Source organism: Heptranchias perlo, chromosome 3 (genome assembly GCF_035084215.1).
Source record: "Heptranchias perlo isolate sHepPer1 chromosome 3, sHepPer1.hap1, whole genome shotgun sequence".
Lineage (NCBI taxonomy): Eukaryota > Metazoa > Chordata > Chondrichthyes > Hexanchiformes > Hexanchidae > Heptranchias > Heptranchias perlo.
Genome location: NC_090327.1, coordinates 142,256,314 through 142,274,771, shown reverse-complemented (window position 1 = coordinate 142,274,771; position 18,458 = coordinate 142,256,314). Strand labels below are relative to the sequence as shown.

Sequence of the window (18,458 nt, the reverse complement as noted above, 5' to 3'; positions counted from 1 at the left end):
AGGGTACAGAGGAGATTTACGAGCATGTTGCCAGGACTGGAGAATTTTAGCTTTGAGGAAAGATTGGATAGACTGGGGTTGTTTTCATTGGAACAGAGGAGGCTGAGGGGAGATTTAATTGAGGTGTATAAAATTATGATGGGACTAGATAGAGTGGATATGGAGGATTTATTTATCTTAACAGAGGGGTCAGTTGCCAGGGGCCATAGATTTAAAGTAATTGGTAGAAGGATTAGAGGGGAGTTGAGGAGAACTTTTTTCACCCAGAGGATGGTGGAGGGTGGTAGAGGCAGAAACCCTCAACTCATTTAAAAAGTACCTGGATGTGCACCTGAAGTGCTGTAACCTACAGGGCTACGGACCAAGTGCTGGAAAGTGGGATTAAGCTGGATAGCTCTTTTTCGGCTAGCACGGACACAATGGACTGAATGGCCTCCTTCTGTGCCGTAACTTTCTATGATTTGATTCTAGTGGGGTGTCGCAACTAGTGCTTGGGTCTCAGCTATTTACAATCTACATTAATGGCTTGGATGAAAGGACCGAGTGTAATGTATCCAAGTTTGCTGATGATACAAAGCTAGGTGGGAAAGTAAGCTGTGAGGAGGACACAAAGAGTCTGCAAAGGGATATAGACAGGTTAATTAAATGGGCAAGAAGGTGGCAGATGGAATATAATGTGGGGAAATGTGAGGTTATTCACTTTGGTGGAAGAATAGAAAAACAGAATATTTTTCAAATGGTGAGAAACTATTAAATGTTGGTGTTCAGAGAGATTTGGATGTCCTCGTACAAGAAACACAATAATTTAACAAGCAGGTACAGCAAGCAATTAGGAAGGCAAATGGCATGTTGGCCTTTATTGCAAGGGGTTTGAAGTCCAAGAGTAAGGAAGTCTTACTACAGTTGTATAGTTATAATACATTGGTGAGACCTCACCTGGAGTACTGCGACAGTTTTGGTCTCCTTATCTAAGGAAGGATATACTTGCTTTAGAGGCAGTGCAACGAAGGTTCACTTGCTTGATTCCTGGGATGAGCGGGTTTTCCTATGAGGAGAGATTGAGTAGAATGGGCCTATATTCTCTGCAGTTTAGAAGAATGAGAGGTGATCTCATTGAAACATAAAAGATTCTTAGTGGGCTTGACAGTGTCGATGCTGAGAGATTCGTACCCCTGGTTGGAGAGTCTAGAGCTAGAGGTCATAGTCTCAAGATAATGGGTCGGCCATTTAGATCACAACCAATGCATCAATTATCTCTGCCCCCACCTCTTTTAAAACCCTAGGATGGCCCTCAGGTCCAAATCGAGGGATATGGGAATCAGGCGCGAAAGTGGAGTTGAGCTCGAAGATCAGCTATTTTGTGATTGAATGGTGGAGCAGGCTCGAGGGGCCGAATGGCCAACTCTTGCTCCTACTTCTTATGTTCTTATGTTCTGACACCATATACTGGGTTTATTCTGGCCTTGCACGATATACTGAATTTGTAGCCTCCTGAGATCCGTGTAATGGGTTTGCACCTTCCCAGGCACCATGTGCTCGCTCTGCATCCTGCCAGCACATGTACACTGTTTGTGTCCTCCTTTCCAAAGTTACTGGGTTTATACACTTCCGGGTACTATGCTCTCAGTTTGCACACTCCTTGGCACCATGTACTGGGTTTGCACACTCCTTGGCACCATGTACTGGGATGCACACTCCTTGGCACCATGTACTGGGTTTGCACACTCCTTGGCACCATGTACTGGGTTTGCACACTCCTTGGCACCATGTACTGGGTTTTCACACTCCTTGGCACCATGTACTGGGTTTGCACACTCCTTGGCACCATGTACTGGGTTTGCACACTCCTTGGCACCATGTACTGGGTTTGCACACTCCTTGGCACCATGTACTGGGTTTATACCCTTTCTGGCACCGTGCGCGTGCTTTATATTGTCCTTAGCACCATATACTAGGTTTATATCCTTCTGGGCACATGTACTAGTTAATATCCTTCTGATCAACATATACTAAGTTTGCAGCCTCCCTAGCACCATATACTGGGTTTATACACGTCTAGGGACATGTAGTCGGTGTATGTCATTCCTGCACCATGTACTTGATTTCATAGTATCATACAGCACAGAAGGAGGCCATTCTCTGCTCTAATGAGACCAATCCCAGCTTAAGAACATAAGAAATAGGAGCAGAAGTAGGCCATACGGCCCCTCGAGCCTGCTCCGTCATTCATCAGATCATGGATGATCTCCGAACTCAACTCCACTAGCTTCACTGGTCACTCCACCTAACTGAAGTCCCTCATCCCTGGCACCATTCTAGTAAATCTCCTCTGCACCCTCTCCAAGGCCTTGACATCCTTCCTAAAGTGTGGTGCCCAGAATTGAACACAATACTCCAGCTGGGGCCTAACCAGTGATTTATAAACGTTTAGCAGAACTTCCTTGTTTTTGTACTCTCTGCCTAAATTTATAAATCAAGGATCACATGTGCTTTTTTAACAGCCTTCTCAACTTGTCCTGCCACCTTCAATGATTTATGTACATACACCCCCAGGTCTCTCTGTTCCTGCACCCCCTTTAAAATTGTACCATTTAGTTTATTTTGCCTCTCCTCATTCTTCCTACCAAAATACATCACTTCACACTTCTCTGTGTTAATTTTTATCTGCCGTGTGTCTGCCCATTTCACCAGTCTGTCTGTGTCCTCCTGAAGTCTGTTACTATCCTCCACATTGTTCACTACATTTCCAAGTTTCATTTCTCTGCATACTTTGACATTATGCCCCCTATACCTAAGTCCAGGTCATTAATTTCTCTCAAATCGACCATTGGTCCTAACACCGACCCCCGGAGGTCACCATTATATTCTTCCTGCCAGTCTGAAAATTCACCACCACTCTGTTTTCTGTCCCTTGGCCAATTTTGTATCCACGCTGCCACTGACCACGGGCTTCAATTTTACTAACACATCTATAACGTGGCACTTTATAACACATCGATAACGTGGCACTTTATAACACATCGATAACGTGGCACTTTATAACACATCGATAACGTGGCACTTTATAACACATCGATAACGTGGCACTTTATCAAATGCCTTTTGAAAGTCCATATACACAACATCAACCGCACTCCCCTCATCAACCCTCTCCGTTACTTCATCAAAGAACTCAATCAAGTTGCCTTTAAGAAATCCCTGCTGACTGTCATTTATTAAACCATGTTTTTCCAAGTGACAATTAATTTTGTCCCAGTTTATTGGCTCTATGCATTTCCCTGCCAGTGATGTTAGGCTGACTGACCTGTAGTTGCCAGGGTTATACTTCTCTCCTTTGTTGAACAGGGGTTTAACATTTGCAACCATCCAGTCCTCTGTCACCACTCCCATATCCAAGGAGGATTGGAAGATTATGGCCAGTACCTCCACCATTTCCACCCTTACTTCCCTCAGGAACCGAGGATGCATCCCATCCGGACCGGGTGGCTTTTCTACTTTGAGCACTGCCAGCCTTTTCAGTATCTCCTCTTTAACAACTTTTATCCAATCCAATTTCTCTAACCCCTCCTCCTTTACCGTGAAATTGGCAGCATCCTCTTCTTTTGTGAAGACAGATGCAAAGCCTTCATTCAGTACCTCAGCTGTGACTCCACAAGACAATCTTTTTGGTCCCTAATCGACCCCACCCTCCTTTGACTATCCTTTGACGATTGATATGTTTATGAAAGATTTTACTGTTCCCTTTATGTCCACCAGTATTTTCTCAAACACTCTCTGGCCCCTTTTATTTCCTTTTTCAGTTCTCCTCTGCACTCTCTGTATTCAGCTTGATTCTCTACTCTATTATGAATTTATCATTAGCCTCCTTTTTCTATTTCATTTTAATCTCTATATTTTTAATTTTTCAGTGAGCTCCAGCTTTGGACTCCCTTCCTTTCCCCCTTAGAGGAATGTGTTCAGTTTGTACCGAATCTATCTCCTCCCTGAAGGCCTCCCATTGCTCATTTACTGTTTTTACAGTAAATCTTTGTTTCCAGTCAACCTGGGCCGGGTCCCTTTTCAACTCACTGACATTAGCCCTCAGTATATTCACCATCGATTGATCTCTGTCTCTTTCAATTAATACTCTACACCTGATTTAAACCATCGATGGCTCCTTGTACTGTCTTTGTATCCTCCATGGCACCACGGACATTGTTTTTACCCTCTTGGCCACATGTACCGAGTTTGCCTCCTTCCTGGCACTACATGCTGGGTTTATAACATTCTTGCATTGTGTACAAGGTTTATACGCTCCATGGTACCATATCCTGGGGTTATGCCCTCCTTATCACTATACACTCGGTTTATAACCTCCCCGGCACCATGCACTGATTGATATGTCCTCCTTGGAATCAAGTACTGGTTAATAGTAGTGGGTAAGTTGTTAGAGGGTATTCTGAGAGACAGGATCTACAGGCATTTGGAGAGGCAGGGACTAATTAGGAACAGTCAGCATGGTTTTGTGAGAGGAAAATCATGTCTCATGAATTTGATTGAGTTTTTTGAAGGGGTAACCAAGAAGATAGATGAGGGCTGTGCAGTAGACGTGGTCTACATGGACTTTAGCAAAGCCTTTGACAAGGTACCGCATGGTAGGTTGTTACATAAGGTTAAATCTCACGGGATCCAAGGTGAGGTAGCCAATTGGATACAAAATTTGGATTGACGACAGAAGACAGAGGGTGGTTGTGGAGGGTTGTTTTTCAAACTGGAGGCCTGTGACCAGCGGTGTGCCTCAGGGATCGGTGCTGGGTCCGCTGTTATTTGTTATTTATATTAATGATTTGGATGAGAATTTAGGAGGCATGGTTAGTAAGTTTGCAGATGACACCAAGATTGGTGGCATTGTGGACAGTGAAGAAGGTTATCTAGGATTGCAACGGGATCTTGATAAATTGGGCCAGTGGGCCGATGAATGGCAGATGGAGTTTAATTTAGATAAATGTGAGTCGATGCATTTTGGTAGAACGAATTGGGCCAGGACCTACTCCGTTAATGGTAGGGCGTTGGGGAGAGTTATAGAACAAAGAGATCTAGGAGTACAGGTTCATAGCTCCTTGAAAGTGGAGTCACAGGTGGATAGGGTGGTGAAGAAGGCATTCAGCATGCTTGGTTTCATTGGTCAGAACATTGAATACAGGAGTTGGGATGTCTTGTTGAAGTTGTACAAGACATTAGTAAGGCCACACTTGGAATACTGTGTACAGTTCTGGTCACCCTACTATAGAAAGGATATTATTAAACTGGAAAGAGTGCAGAAAAGATTTACTAGGATGCTACCGGGACTTGATGGTTTGACTTATAGGGAGAGGTTGGATAGGCTGAGACTTTTTTCCCTGGAGAGTAGGAGGTTTAGGGGTGATCTTATAGAAGTCTATAAAATAATGAGGGGCATAGATAAGGTAGATAGTCAAAATCTTTTCCCAAAGTAGGGGAGTCTATAACGAGGGGACATAGATTTAAGGTGACAGGGGAGAGATACAAAAGGGTCCAGAGGGGCAATTTTTTCACTCAAAGGGTGGTGAGTGTCTGGAACGAGCTGCCAGAGGCAGTAGTAGAGGCGGGTACAATTTTGTCTTTTAAAAAGCATTTGGACAGTTACATGGGTCAGATGGGTTTAGAGTGATATGGGCCAAGTGCAGGCAATTGGGACTATCTTAGTGGTATAAACTGGGCAACATGGACATGTTGGGCCGAAGGGCCTGTTTCCATGTTGTAACTTCTATGATTCTATGATTCTATGATAATACCCAAACTGGCACTGTGAACTAAGTTTATACCCAACTTGACACCAGGCGTGGTGTATCCACCATCCTAGACACCATGGGCGGTGTATCCACCATCCGAGACACCATGGGCGGTGTGTCCACCATCCTTGACACCATGGGCGGTGTATCCACCATCCTAGACACCATAGGTGGTGTATCGACCATCCTAGACACCATGGGCGGTGTATCCACCATCCTAGACACCATGGGCGGTGTATCCACCATCCTAGACACCGTGGGCGGTGTATCCACCATCCTAGACACCATGGGTGGTGTATCCACCATCCTAGACACCATGGGCGGTGTATCCACCATCCGAGACACCATGGGCGGTGTATCCACCATCGTAGACACCATGGGCGGTGTATCCACCATCCTTGACACCATGGGCGGTGTATCCACCATCCGAGACACCATGGGCGGTGTATCCACCATCCGAGACACCATGGGCGGTGTATCCACCATCCGAGACACCATGGGCGGTGTATCCACCATCCGAGACACCATGGGCGGTGTATCCACCATCCGAGACACCATGGGCGGTGTATCGACCATCCTAGACACCATGGGCGGTGTATCCACCATCGTAGACACCATGGGCGGTGTATCCACCATCCAAGACACCGTGGGCGGTGTGTCCACCATCCTTGACACCGTGGGCGGTGTATCCACCATCCGAGACACCATGGGCGGTGTGTCCACCATCCTTGACACCATGGGCGGTGTATCCACCATCCTAGACACCATGGGTGGTGTATCGACCATCCTAGACACCATGGGCGGTGTATCGACCATCCTAGACACCATGGGCGGTGTATCCACCATCCTAGAGACCATGGGTGGTGTATCGACCATCCGAGACACCATGGGCGGTGTATCCACCATCCTAGACACCATGGGCGGTGTGTCCACCATCCTAGACACCATGGGCGGTGTATCGACCATCCGAGACACCATGGGCGGTGTATCGACCATCCTAGACACCATGGGCGGTGTATCGACCATCCGAGACACCATGGGCGGTGTGTCCACCATCCTAGACACCATGGGCGGTGTATCGACCATCCTAGACACCATGGGCGGTGTATCCACCATCCGAGACACCATGGGCGGTGTATCGACCATCCTAGACACCATGGGCGGTGAATCGACCATCCTAGACACCATGGGTGGTGTATCCACCATCCGAGACACCATGGGCGGTGTGTCCACCATCCTAGACACCATGGGCGGTGTATCGACCATCCTAGACACCATGGGCGGTGTATCCACCATCCGAGACACCATGGGCGGTGTATCGACCATCCTAGACACCATGGGCGGTGTATCGACCATCCTAGACACCATGGGCGGTGTATCCACCATCCGAGACACCATGGGCGGTGTGTCCACCATCCTAGACACCATGGGCGGTGTATCGACCATCCTAGACACCATGGGCGGTGTATCGACCATCCTAGACACCATGGGCGGTGTATCGACCATCCGAGACACCATGGGCGGTGTGTCCACCATCCTAGACACCATCGGCGGTGTATCGACCATCCTAGACACCATGGGCGGTGTGTCCACCATCCTCGACACCATCGGCGGTGTATCCACCATCCAAGACACCATGGGCGGTGTATCCACCATCCAAGACACCATGGGCGGTGTATCGATCATCCAAGACACCATCGGCGGTGTATCAATCATCCTAGACACCATGGGCGGTGTATCCACCATCCTAGACACCGTGGGCGGTGTATCCACCATCCAAGACACCATGGGCGGTGTATCCACCATCCTAGACACCGTGGGTGGTGTATCCACCATCCAAGACACCATGGGCGGTGTATCGATCATCCAAGACACCATCGGCGGTGTATCCACCATCCAAGACACCATGGGCGGTGTATCCACCATCCTAGACACCATGGGTGGTGTATCGATCATCCTAGACACCGTGGGCGGTGTATCCACCATCCTAGACACCATGGGCGGTGTATCGACCATCCTGGACACCATGGGTGGTGTATCGATCATCCTAGACACCGTGGGCGGTGTATCCACCATCCTAGACACCATGGGCGGTGTATCCACCATCCTAGACACCATGGGTGGTGTATCGATCATCCTAGACACCGTGGGCGGTGTATCCACCATCCTAGACACCATGGGCGGTGTATCGACCATCCTAGACACCATGGGCGGTGTATCCACCATCCTAGACATCGTGGGCGGTGTATCCACCATCCTAGACACCATGGGCGGTGTATCCACCATCGTAGACACCATGGGCGGTGTATCCACCATCCTAGACACCATGGGCGGTGTATCCACCATCGTAGACACCATGGGCGGTGTATCCACCATCCTAGACACCATGGGCGGTGTATCCACCATCCTAGACACCATGGGCGGTGTATCCACCATCGTAGACACCATGGGCGGTGTATCCACCATCCTAGACACCATGGGCGGTGTATCCACCATCCGAGACACCATGGGCGGTGTATCCACCATCCGAGACACCATGGGCGGTGTATCGACCATCCTAGACACCGTGGGCGGTGTATCGACCATCCTAGACACCATGGGCGGTGTATCGACCATCCTAGACACCATGGGCGGTGTATCCACCATCCTAGACACCATGGGCGGTGTATCGACCATCCTAGACACCATGGGTGGTGTATCGACCATCCTAGACACCATGGGCGGTGTATCCACCATCCTAGACACCATGGGCGGTGTATCGACCATCCTAGACACCATGGGCGGTGTATCCACCATCCTAGACACCATGGGCGGTGTATCGACCATCCTAGACACCATGGGTGGTGTATCCACCATCCTAGACAACATTGGCGTAGGCCATTCAGCCCTTCGGGCCTGCTCCGCCATTCAATATGTTCATGGCTGATCGTCGAACTCAGTACCCTGTTCCTGCATTTTCCCCATATCCCTTGTTCCCATGTACCTGCTGCCCTTGTCCTTCTAGGTGGTCGAGGTCGCGGGTTTGGGAGGTGCTGTCGAAGAAGCCTTGGCGAGTTGCTGCAGTGCATCCTGTGGATGATACACACTGCAGCCACAGTGCGCCGGTGGTGAAGGGAGTGAATGTTTAGGGTGGTGGATGGGGTGCCAATCAAGCGGGCTGCTTTATCTTGGATGGTGTCGAGCTTCTTGAGTGTTGTTGGAGCTGCACTCATCCAGGCAAGTGGAGAGTATTCCATCACACTCCTGACTTGTGCCTTGTAGATGGTGGAAAGGCTTTGGGGAGTCAGGAGGTGAGTCACTCGCTGCAGAATACCCAGCCTCTGACCTGCTCTTGGAACCATAGTATTTATATGGCTGGTCCAGTTAAGTTTCTCGTCAATGGTGATCCCCAGGTTGTTGATGGTGGGGGATTCGGCGATGGTAATGCCGTTGAATGTCAATGGGAGATGGTTAGACTCTCTCTTGTTGGAGATGGTCATTGCCTGGCACTTGTCTGGTGCGAATGTTACTTGCCACTTATCAGCCCAAGCCTGGATGTTGTCCACGTCTTGCTGCATGTGGGCACGGACTGCTTCATTATTTGAGGGGTTGTGAATGGTTCTGAACACTGTGCAATCATCAGCGAGCATCCCCATTTCTGACCTTATGATGGAGGGAAGGTCATTGATGAAGCAGCTGAAGATGGTTGGGCCTAGGACACTGCCCTGAGGAACTCCTGCAGCAATGCCCTGGGGCTGAGCTGATTGGCCACCAACAAGCACTACCATCTTCCTTTGTGCTAGGTATGACCATAACTGGTTTATATCCCCCTTGGAACTATTTAGTGCCTTGAACCCTCCCTTGCATTCTCCCTTGAACCCTCCCTTGCACCCACCCTTGAACCCACCCTTGCACCCTCCCTTGAACCCACCCTTTTGCCCTTTCTTGCACCCTCCCATGCACCCTCCCTTGCACCCACTCTTTTGCCCTCCCTTGAACCCTCCCTTGCACCCTCCCTTGCACCCACCCTTGAACCCACCCTTGCACCCTCCCTTGCACCTACTCTTTTGCCCTCCCTTGCACCCTCCCTTGAACCCACCCTTGCACCCTCCCTTGCACCTTCCCTTGCACCCTCCCTTGAACCCACCCTTGAACCCTCCCTTACACCCTCCCTTGAACCCTCCCTTGCACCCTCCCTTGCTCCCTCCCTTGCACCCACCCTTGCACCCTCCCTTGAACCCTCCCTTGCACCCACCCTTGCACCCTCCCTTGCACCTTCCCTTGCACCCTCCCTTGCACCCACCCTTGCACCCTCCCTTGAACCCACCCTTGCACCCACCCTTGCACCTTCCCTTGCACCCTCCCTTGCACCCACCCTTGCACCCTCCCTTGCTCCCTCCCTTGCACCCACCCTTGCACCCACCCTTGCACCCTCCCTTGCACCCACCCTTGCACCCTCCCTTGAACCCACCCTTGCACCCTCCCTTGCACCTTCCCTTGCACCCTCCCTTGCACCCACCCTTGCACCCTCCCTTGAACCCTCCCTTGAACCTTCCCTTGCACCCTCCCTTGCTCCCTCCCTTGCACCCACCCTTGCACCCACTCTTGCACCCTCCCTTGCACCCTCCCTTGCACCCACCCTTGCACCCTCCCTTGCACCCACCCTTGCACCCTCCCTTGAACCCTCCCTTTTGCCCTTTCTTGCAGTATGAACTGGGCTTCAGAAAGTTCTCGGTGAACTAATTCTAACGTTTATGCCACATTTTGTTTCAGGGACTCGTTCTCTGCCGGTTCTTTGAGAAAGAGAAGATCAGTTTTTCTGGGAAGAAGATGATTGAATTGGGGTCGGGCACTGGGATCGTGGGGATTCTTGCCATCCTGTTGGGTGAGTTAAAGGGTCCACACTTTGCATGTGTGAGGGAAAGTGATGAACTGGAATGGAGCAGGACGGTTATAGTGAGAATGGCCACGGTATTGACTGGTGATTGGGGGAATGAAACCCCCACTTCCATGTATGGTTTGTGAACACTGCAGTCTCTTCTTCTATTGAGGTCTTTACTGTTGACAGTTCTTCACCTCTAGTTTTGATCTGTTTGAAAGAGAATTCTTTCAATGCACAGGACCCTAACATCAGGTAATAAGAATGATGCCTCAAAACAGTCACAGCTTTCCAGATTGAGCTGCTCCACCCGCCATTTTGGACCAAGTCCCTCCTCCCATCGGGGAGCAGGATCTCAGTTCATCTGCTGCTGATCCGTGAGAATCCGGTAAATGTGTGAATCCGGTAAATGTGAACGTTAACCTTTTGAACACATTTCTCCTTTCGCTGATTAGCTGCGAACTGAACACCGATCAGAAATGGCCTGTCAACATTCACTAATATTTCCACAGCATCCTGAACATCTCGAGTCTGATTGGACATTTAACGGGGAAGCTGTAGCTTTTGTTAATGTTTTTAAGCCCTTCTCAGCTCCAGCCATGTGTCCAGCACCCAACTGATGGGCAAATTAGGTCCCGTGAAACAGTAAGCATGTCTGTCGAATAAATCCAGGGATTGTTCTCCCAATGTTCAGACATTAGCTGTCAATAGCACCTTTAGTACACTTGATCTGTTCAATGAAATGATGCTAAGATATCAGGCTAAATTCGACAATCAATGTTGCGGACCTGTGTCCAACCTTTTTTAAAATTCATTTTCGGGATGTGGGCGTCGCTGGCGAGGCCGGCATTTATTGCCCATCCCTAATTGCCCTTGAGAAGGTGGTGGTGAGCCGCCTTTTTGAACCACTGCAGTTCATCTGGTGAAGGTTCTCCCTCAGTGCTGTTAGGAAGGGAGTTCCAGGATTTTGACCCAGCGACGATGAAGGAACGGTGATATATTTCCAAGTCGGGATGGTGTGTGACTTGGTGGGGAACGTGCAGGTGGTGTTGTTCCCATGTACCTACTGCCCTTGTCCTTCTATGTGGTAGATGTCGCGGGTTTGGGAGGTGCTATCGAAGAAGCCTTGGCGAGTTGCTGCAGTGCATCCTGTGGATGGTCCACACTGCAGCCACTGTGCACCGGTGGTGAAGGGAGTGAATGTTTAGGGTGGTGGATGGGGTGCCAATCAAGCGGGCTGCTTTGTCTTGGATCGTGACGAGCTTCTTGAGTGTTGTTGGAGCTGCACTCATCCAGGCAAGTGGAGAGTATTCCATCACACTCCTGACTTGTGCCTTGTAGATGGTGGAAAGGCTTTGGGGAGTCAGGAGGTGAGTCACTCGTCGCAGAATACCCAGCCTCTGACCTGCTCTTGTGGCCACAGTATTTATACGGCTGGTCCAGTTAAGTTTCTGGTCAATGGTGACCCCCAGGATGTTGATGGTGGGGGATTCGGTGATGGTAATGCCATTGAATGTCAAGGGGAGGTGGTTAGACTCTCTCTTGTAGGAGATGGTCATTGTCTGGCACTTGTCTGGTGCGAATGTTACTTGCCACTTATGAGCCCAAGCCTGGATGTTGTCCAGGTCTTGCTGCATGCCGACACGGACTGCTTCATTATCTGAGGGGTTGTGAATAGAACTGAACACTGTGCAATCATCAGCGAACATCCCCATTTCTGACCTTATGATGGAGGGAAGGTCATTGATGAAGCACCTGAAGATGGTTGGGCCTCGGACACTGCCCTGAGGAACACATGCAGCAATGTCCTGGGGCTGAGATGATTGGCCTCCAATAACCACAACCATCTTCCTTTGTGCTAGGTATGACTCCAGCCACTGTAGAGTTTTCCCCCTGATTTCATTAGCTTCAATTTTACTAGGGCTCCTTGGTGCCACAGTCGGTCAAATGCTGCCTTGATGTCAAGCGCAGTCCTCATCTCTGACCTCACCTCTGGAATTCAGCTCTTTTGTCCCTGTTTGGACCAAGGCTATAATGAAGTGTGGAGCTGAGTGGTCCTGGTGGAACCCAAATTGAGCAGGTTATTGGTGAGTAAGTGCCGCTTGATAGCACTGTCAACGAAACTTTGCTGATGATTGAGAGTAGACCGATGGGCGGTAACTGGCTGGATTGGATTGGTCCTACTTTTTGTACATAGGATGTACCTGGGCAATTTTCCACATTGTTGGGTAGATGCCAGTGTTGTAGCTGTAGTGGAACAGTTTGGCTGGAGGCGCAGCTAGTTCTGGAGCACAAGTCTTCAGCATTACAGCTGGGATGTTGTCGGGGCCCACAGCCTTTGCTGTATTCAGTGCACTCAGCCGTTTCTTGATATCACGTGGAGTGATTCGAATTAGCTGAAGACTGGTCTGCGCTCTTATTGAGGATGGGAGTGTTCATGGAGCCTCTTTCTCCCATTAATTGCTTAATTTTGGACCAGGATTCGCGAGAGTCTCTGGTCGGATTTCCGAGCTTTGACCTGATTGGTTGGTTTTGGGAGTGCTGAGCTCTGTGCATAGAATGGTGCCCTCACTGTTTATAATCCATCGTAATCCTTTGTTGTAGCTTCACCAAGTTGGCACCTGATTTTCAGGTCGGCCTGTTGCTGCTCCTGGCATGCCCTTCGACCTTCCTCTTTGAATCAGGTTTGGTCACCTGGCTTCAGGCTGATGGAGAAGTGAGGGATATGTTGGGCCCGGCAGTGACAGATTGTGCTGGAATACAATTCTGTTGCTGCTTATGGCCCACAGCACCTCATGGATGCCCGGTTTTGAGCTGCGAGATTTATTACTAATCTATCCCACTCAGCACGGTGGGAGTGCCACACGACACGATGGAGGGAGTCCTCTGTGTGAGGAGAGATCTGATTCTCTGAGTATGTCAGAATGTTGCTTGACTAGTTTGTGAGACAGCTCTCCCAGCTCTGACACCTGTCCCTAGTTGATAGAGAGGAGAATCTCGAAGGGGAAACTGGGCTGGGGGGGTGGGGGGTGCATTTCTGTGTCTGAATTATATGCCTTGGTCACAGACGAGTGTTCTATACAGTTTTATTGCATAACTAAAGAAAGAGTAGGGCCTTTTAGATACCACAATAGTAACCTGTGTGTGGAGGAGGAAGATGTGGGTCTGGTTCTTAATGAATACTTTGCGTCTGTCTTCACAAAAGAGGGGGACGATGCAGACATTGTAGTTAAGGAGGAGGAGTGTGAAATATTGGATGGGATAAACATAGTGAGAGAGGAAATATTAAGGGGATTAGCATCTTTGGAAGTAGATAAATCACCAGGCCCGGATGAAATGTATCCCAGGCTGTTAAAAGAAGCCAGGGAGGAAATAGCGGAGGCTCTGACCATCATTTTCCAAACCTCACTGGCTACAGGCGTGGTGCTGGAGGATTGGAGGACTGCTAACATTGTACCGTTGTTTAAAATGGGAGCGAGGGATAGACCAAGTAATTACAGGCCAGTCAGTCCAACCTCGATGGTGGGCAAATTATTAGAATCAATTCTGAGGGACAGGATAAACCATCACTTAGAAAGGCACGGACTAATCAAGGACAGTCAGCATGGATTTGTTAAGGGAAGGTCGTGTCTGACTAACTTGATTGAATTTTTTGAGAAGGTAACATGGAGGGTCGATGAGGGTAGTGTATTTGATGTAATCTACATGGATTTTAGCAAGGCTTTTGACAAGGTCCCACATGGCAGACTGGTCAAAAAAGTAAAGGCCCATGGAATCCAAGGGAAAGTGGCAAATTGGATCCAAAATTGGCTCAGTGGCAGGAAGCAAAGGGAAATGGTCGACGGGTGTTTTGTGACTGGAAGGCTGTTTCCAGTGGGATTACACGGGGCTCAGTACGAGGTCCCTTGCTTTTTGTAATATATATCAATGATTTATACTTAAATGTAGGGAGCATGATCAAGAAGTTTGCAGATGATACAAAAATTGGCCGTGTAGTTGATAGTGAGGAAGAAATCTGTAGACTGCAGGAAGATATCAATGGACTGGTCAGGTGGGCAGAAAAGTGGCAAATGGAATTCAATCCATAGAAATGTTAGGTAATGCATTTGGGGAGAGCAAACAAGGCAAGGGAATACACAATAAATGGGAGGATACTGAGAGGTGTGGAGGAAGTGAGGGACCTTGGAGTGCATGTCCACTGATCCCTGAAGGTAGCAGGACAGGTAGATAAGGTGGTTAAGAAGGCATACGGGATACTTTCCTTTATTAACCGAGGCATAGAATATAGGAACAGGGATGTTATGCTGGAACTGTATAAAACACTAGTTAGGCCACAGCTTGAGTACTGCGTACAGTTCTGGTCACCACATTACAGGAAGGATGTAATTGCTCGAGAGAGAGGGTACAGAGGAGATTTACGAGGATGTTGCCAGGACTGGAGAATTTTAGCTGTGATGATAGATTGGATAGACTGGGGTTGTATTCTTTGGAACAGAGGAGGCTGAGGGGAGATTTAATTGAGGTGCATAAAATTAAGAGGGGCCCAGATAGAGTGGATAGGAAGGACCTATTTCCCTGAGCAGCGGGGTCAATAACCAGGGGGCATAGATTTAAAGTAATTGGTAGAAGTATTAAAGGGAATTGAGGAGAATTTTTTTTCACCCAGAGGGTGGTGGGGGTCTGGAACTCACTGCCTGAAAGGGTGGTAGAGGCAGAAACCCTCAACTCATTAAAAAGTACCTGGATGTGCACTTGAAGTGCTGTAACCTACAGGGCTACGGACCAAGTGCTGGAATGTGGGATTAGGCTGGGTGGCTCATTTTCGATGGGCCGAACGGCCTCCTTCTGTGCCCTAAATTTTCTGTGATTCTATTTCGATGATTCTATTCTTGTTTTGATACGACTGAATGGCTTACAAGTACAAGGCCGTATCAGAGGGCAGTTTCGAATCAAGTACATTGGTGTGAGACTGAAGCTCCACACAGGCCAGATTGGTCAAAGTTTCCATCCCTAAAGGGCATCAGTGAACCAGTTGGGTTTTTACGATAATCCGACAGCTTCATGGTCACTTTGGGTCGATATTGACTTGGTGATGTAATTTGAAACACGCGATAGTGAGTCGATAGCTGAAAATAAAAACCGGGAGAGATGATAAACCGGCTACAAACTCACCCTCAGCGGTTTTATGCTACGGCCTCAGTTTGTTACAGTTGGAGCTGAGCTGGTTTTGATGATGTTGATAATTTCTAGATTTTTGGACTCTCGGGGAATCGAGGGATATGGGGATCGGGCGGGAAAGTGGAGTTGAGTTTGAAGATCAGCCATGATCTGATTGAATGGAGGAGCAGGCTCGAGGGGCCTACGGCCTACTCCTGCTCCTATTTCTCGAGGGGCCGTACGGCCGACTCCTGCTCCTATTTCTCGAGGGGCCTACGGCCTACTCCTGCTCCTATTTCTCGAGGGGCCTACGGCCTACTCCTGCTCCTATTTCTCGAGGGGCCTACGGCCTACTCCTGCTCCTATTTCTCGAGGGGCCGTACGGCCTACTCCTGCTCCTATTTCTCGAGGGGCCTACGGCCTACTCCTGCTCCTATTTCTCGAGGGGCCGTACGGCCTACTCCTGCTCCTATTTCTCGAGGGGCCTACGGCCTACTCCTGATCCTATTTCTCGAGGGGCCTACGGCCGACTCCTGATCCTATTTCTCGAGGGGCCTACGGCCGACTCCTGATCCTATTTCTCGAGGGGCCTACGGCCGACTCCTGCTCCTATTTCTCGAGGGGCCGTACGGCCTACTCCTGCTCCTATTTCTCGAGGGGCCGTACGGCCGACTCCTGCTCCTATTTCTCGAGGGGCCGTACGGCCTACTCCTGATCCTATTTCTCGAGGGGCCTACGGCCGACTCCTGATCCTATTTCTCGAGGGGCCTACGGCCTACTCCTGCTCCTATTTCTCGAGGGGCCGGACGGCCTACTCCTGCTCCTATTTCTCGAGGGGCCTACGGCCGACTCCTGCTCCTATTTCTCGAGGGGCCGTACGGCCGACTCCTGCTCCTATTTCTCGAGGGGCCGTACGGCCTACTCCTGATCCTATTTCTCGAGGGGCCTACGGCCGACTCCTGATCCTATTTCTCGAGGGGCCTACGGCCTACTCCTGCTCCTATTTCTCGAGGGGCCGGACGGCCTACTCCTGCTCCTATTTCTCGAGGGGCCTACGGCCGACTCCTGATCCTATTTCTCGAGGGGCCGGACGGCCTACTCCTGCTCCTATTTCTTATCTTCTTTTGGCACAAACTCATGTTCTCCCCTTTTACTGATACCAGCTTTTTATTTACACATTTTTGAACTGAATTCAAATTCTCAAACTGCCATGGTTGGATTTTAACTCAAATTCCTGGATTTTTAGTCAGGAGTTTTGGATTACTAATCCAGTAAAATAACCGCTGTGCTCATGTAACAGCTCATCTAACTTGCTGCCTGCTCGCTGTTTCTCTTGTCTTTCAATTCTGTGACACTGCAGAAGTTCATCATTACATTTAAAACTCTTTGTTGTGTTAATGAGCTTTGCCCCAGAATCCCTTTTGCCTCCATTTACCATTTACAGATTGCTGTCACAGAGAAACAATAAGTGGAGACACCTCATTAATCTTTTACATTCTTTTGGCAGGTGGAGACGTGACCTTGACAGACAAACCAGAAGTTCTGAATCAAATCATATTCAATGTGGCCAGAAATATCCCCTCTTCCATTGTGCAGCAGGCAAAAGTCTCTGCTCTCTCGTGGGGTGAAAACCATGAACACTTTCCCACAGACTATGACTTCATCCTGGGTTCGGACATCGTCTACAATCCATGTGATTTCCACTCACTGATAAAGACCCTGCAACATCTGAGCAACCAAAACACGATCATTTACCTGTGTTCGAAGATGCTTCAGGCCATCGGAGCAATCGATTTTTATGAGAAGCTCATTCCGCAGTATTTTAACTCTGAGATTATTCACATGGTCCCAGGTGATAAAATCAACCTGTACAAAGTGACCAAAAAAGGTCCTGGTGTTTATTAGGGAAAGAGTTCCAGAGAAAACAGTGGAGGCAGTTAAAGGTCTCCTAATGGGGAGAAGCACAAGAGGCCAGAGTGAGAGAACTGAATGGTGCCGGAGGAGGTTGCAGGGAGAGAGTGGGATTTAGAGTTAACTCTAACACCCTTATCCTAACCCTAATCCCATTACCCTAACCCTAACACCTTAACCCTAACCCTAACCCCCTAACCCTAACCCCCTTACCCAAACCCCCTTACCTAAACCCCTTACCCTAACTCTAACCCAAACCCCCTTACCCTAACCCCCTTACCCTAACCCCCTTACCCTAACCCTAACACCTTAACCCTAACCCAAACCCCCTTACCCTAACCCCCTTACCCTAACCCCCTTACCCTAACCCCCTTACCCTAACCCTAACCCCCTTACCCTAACCCTAACCCCCTTACCCTAACTCTAACACTTTAACCCTAACTCTAACCCCCTTACCCTAACCCTAAACCCCTTACCCTAACTCTAACCCCCTTACCCTAACTCTAACCCCCTTACCCTAACTCTAACCCCCTTACCCTAACTCTAACCCCCTTACCCTAACCCTAACCCCTTACCCTAACCCTAACCCCCTTACCCTAACTCTAACCCCCTTACCCTAACCCTAACCCCTTACCCTAACTCTAACCCCCTTACCCTAACCCTAAACCCCTTACCCTAACTCTAACCCCCTTACCCTAACTCTAACCCCCTTACCCTAACTCTAACCCCCTTACCCTAACCCT

At 49.2% G+C, this 18,458-nt stretch overlaps 1 protein-coding gene across 1 annotated transcript in view; it reads left to right on the top strand.

The window, feature by feature from the left end:
• LOC137309196 (EEF1A lysine methyltransferase 3-like) overlaps positions 1-17,709 on the top strand; it is a 37,186-nt gene extending 19,477 nt beyond the window's left edge. The window contains exons 2-3 of the mRNA XM_067977460.1: positions 10,542-10,653; positions 17,312-17,709. Of these exons, the coding sequence (XP_067833561.1) occupies positions 10,542-10,653; positions 17,312-17,709 (510 nt within the window). The remainder of the gene's footprint in view (positions 1-10,541; positions 10,654-17,311) is intronic.
• Positions 17,710-18,458: the final 749 nt, after the last annotated feature.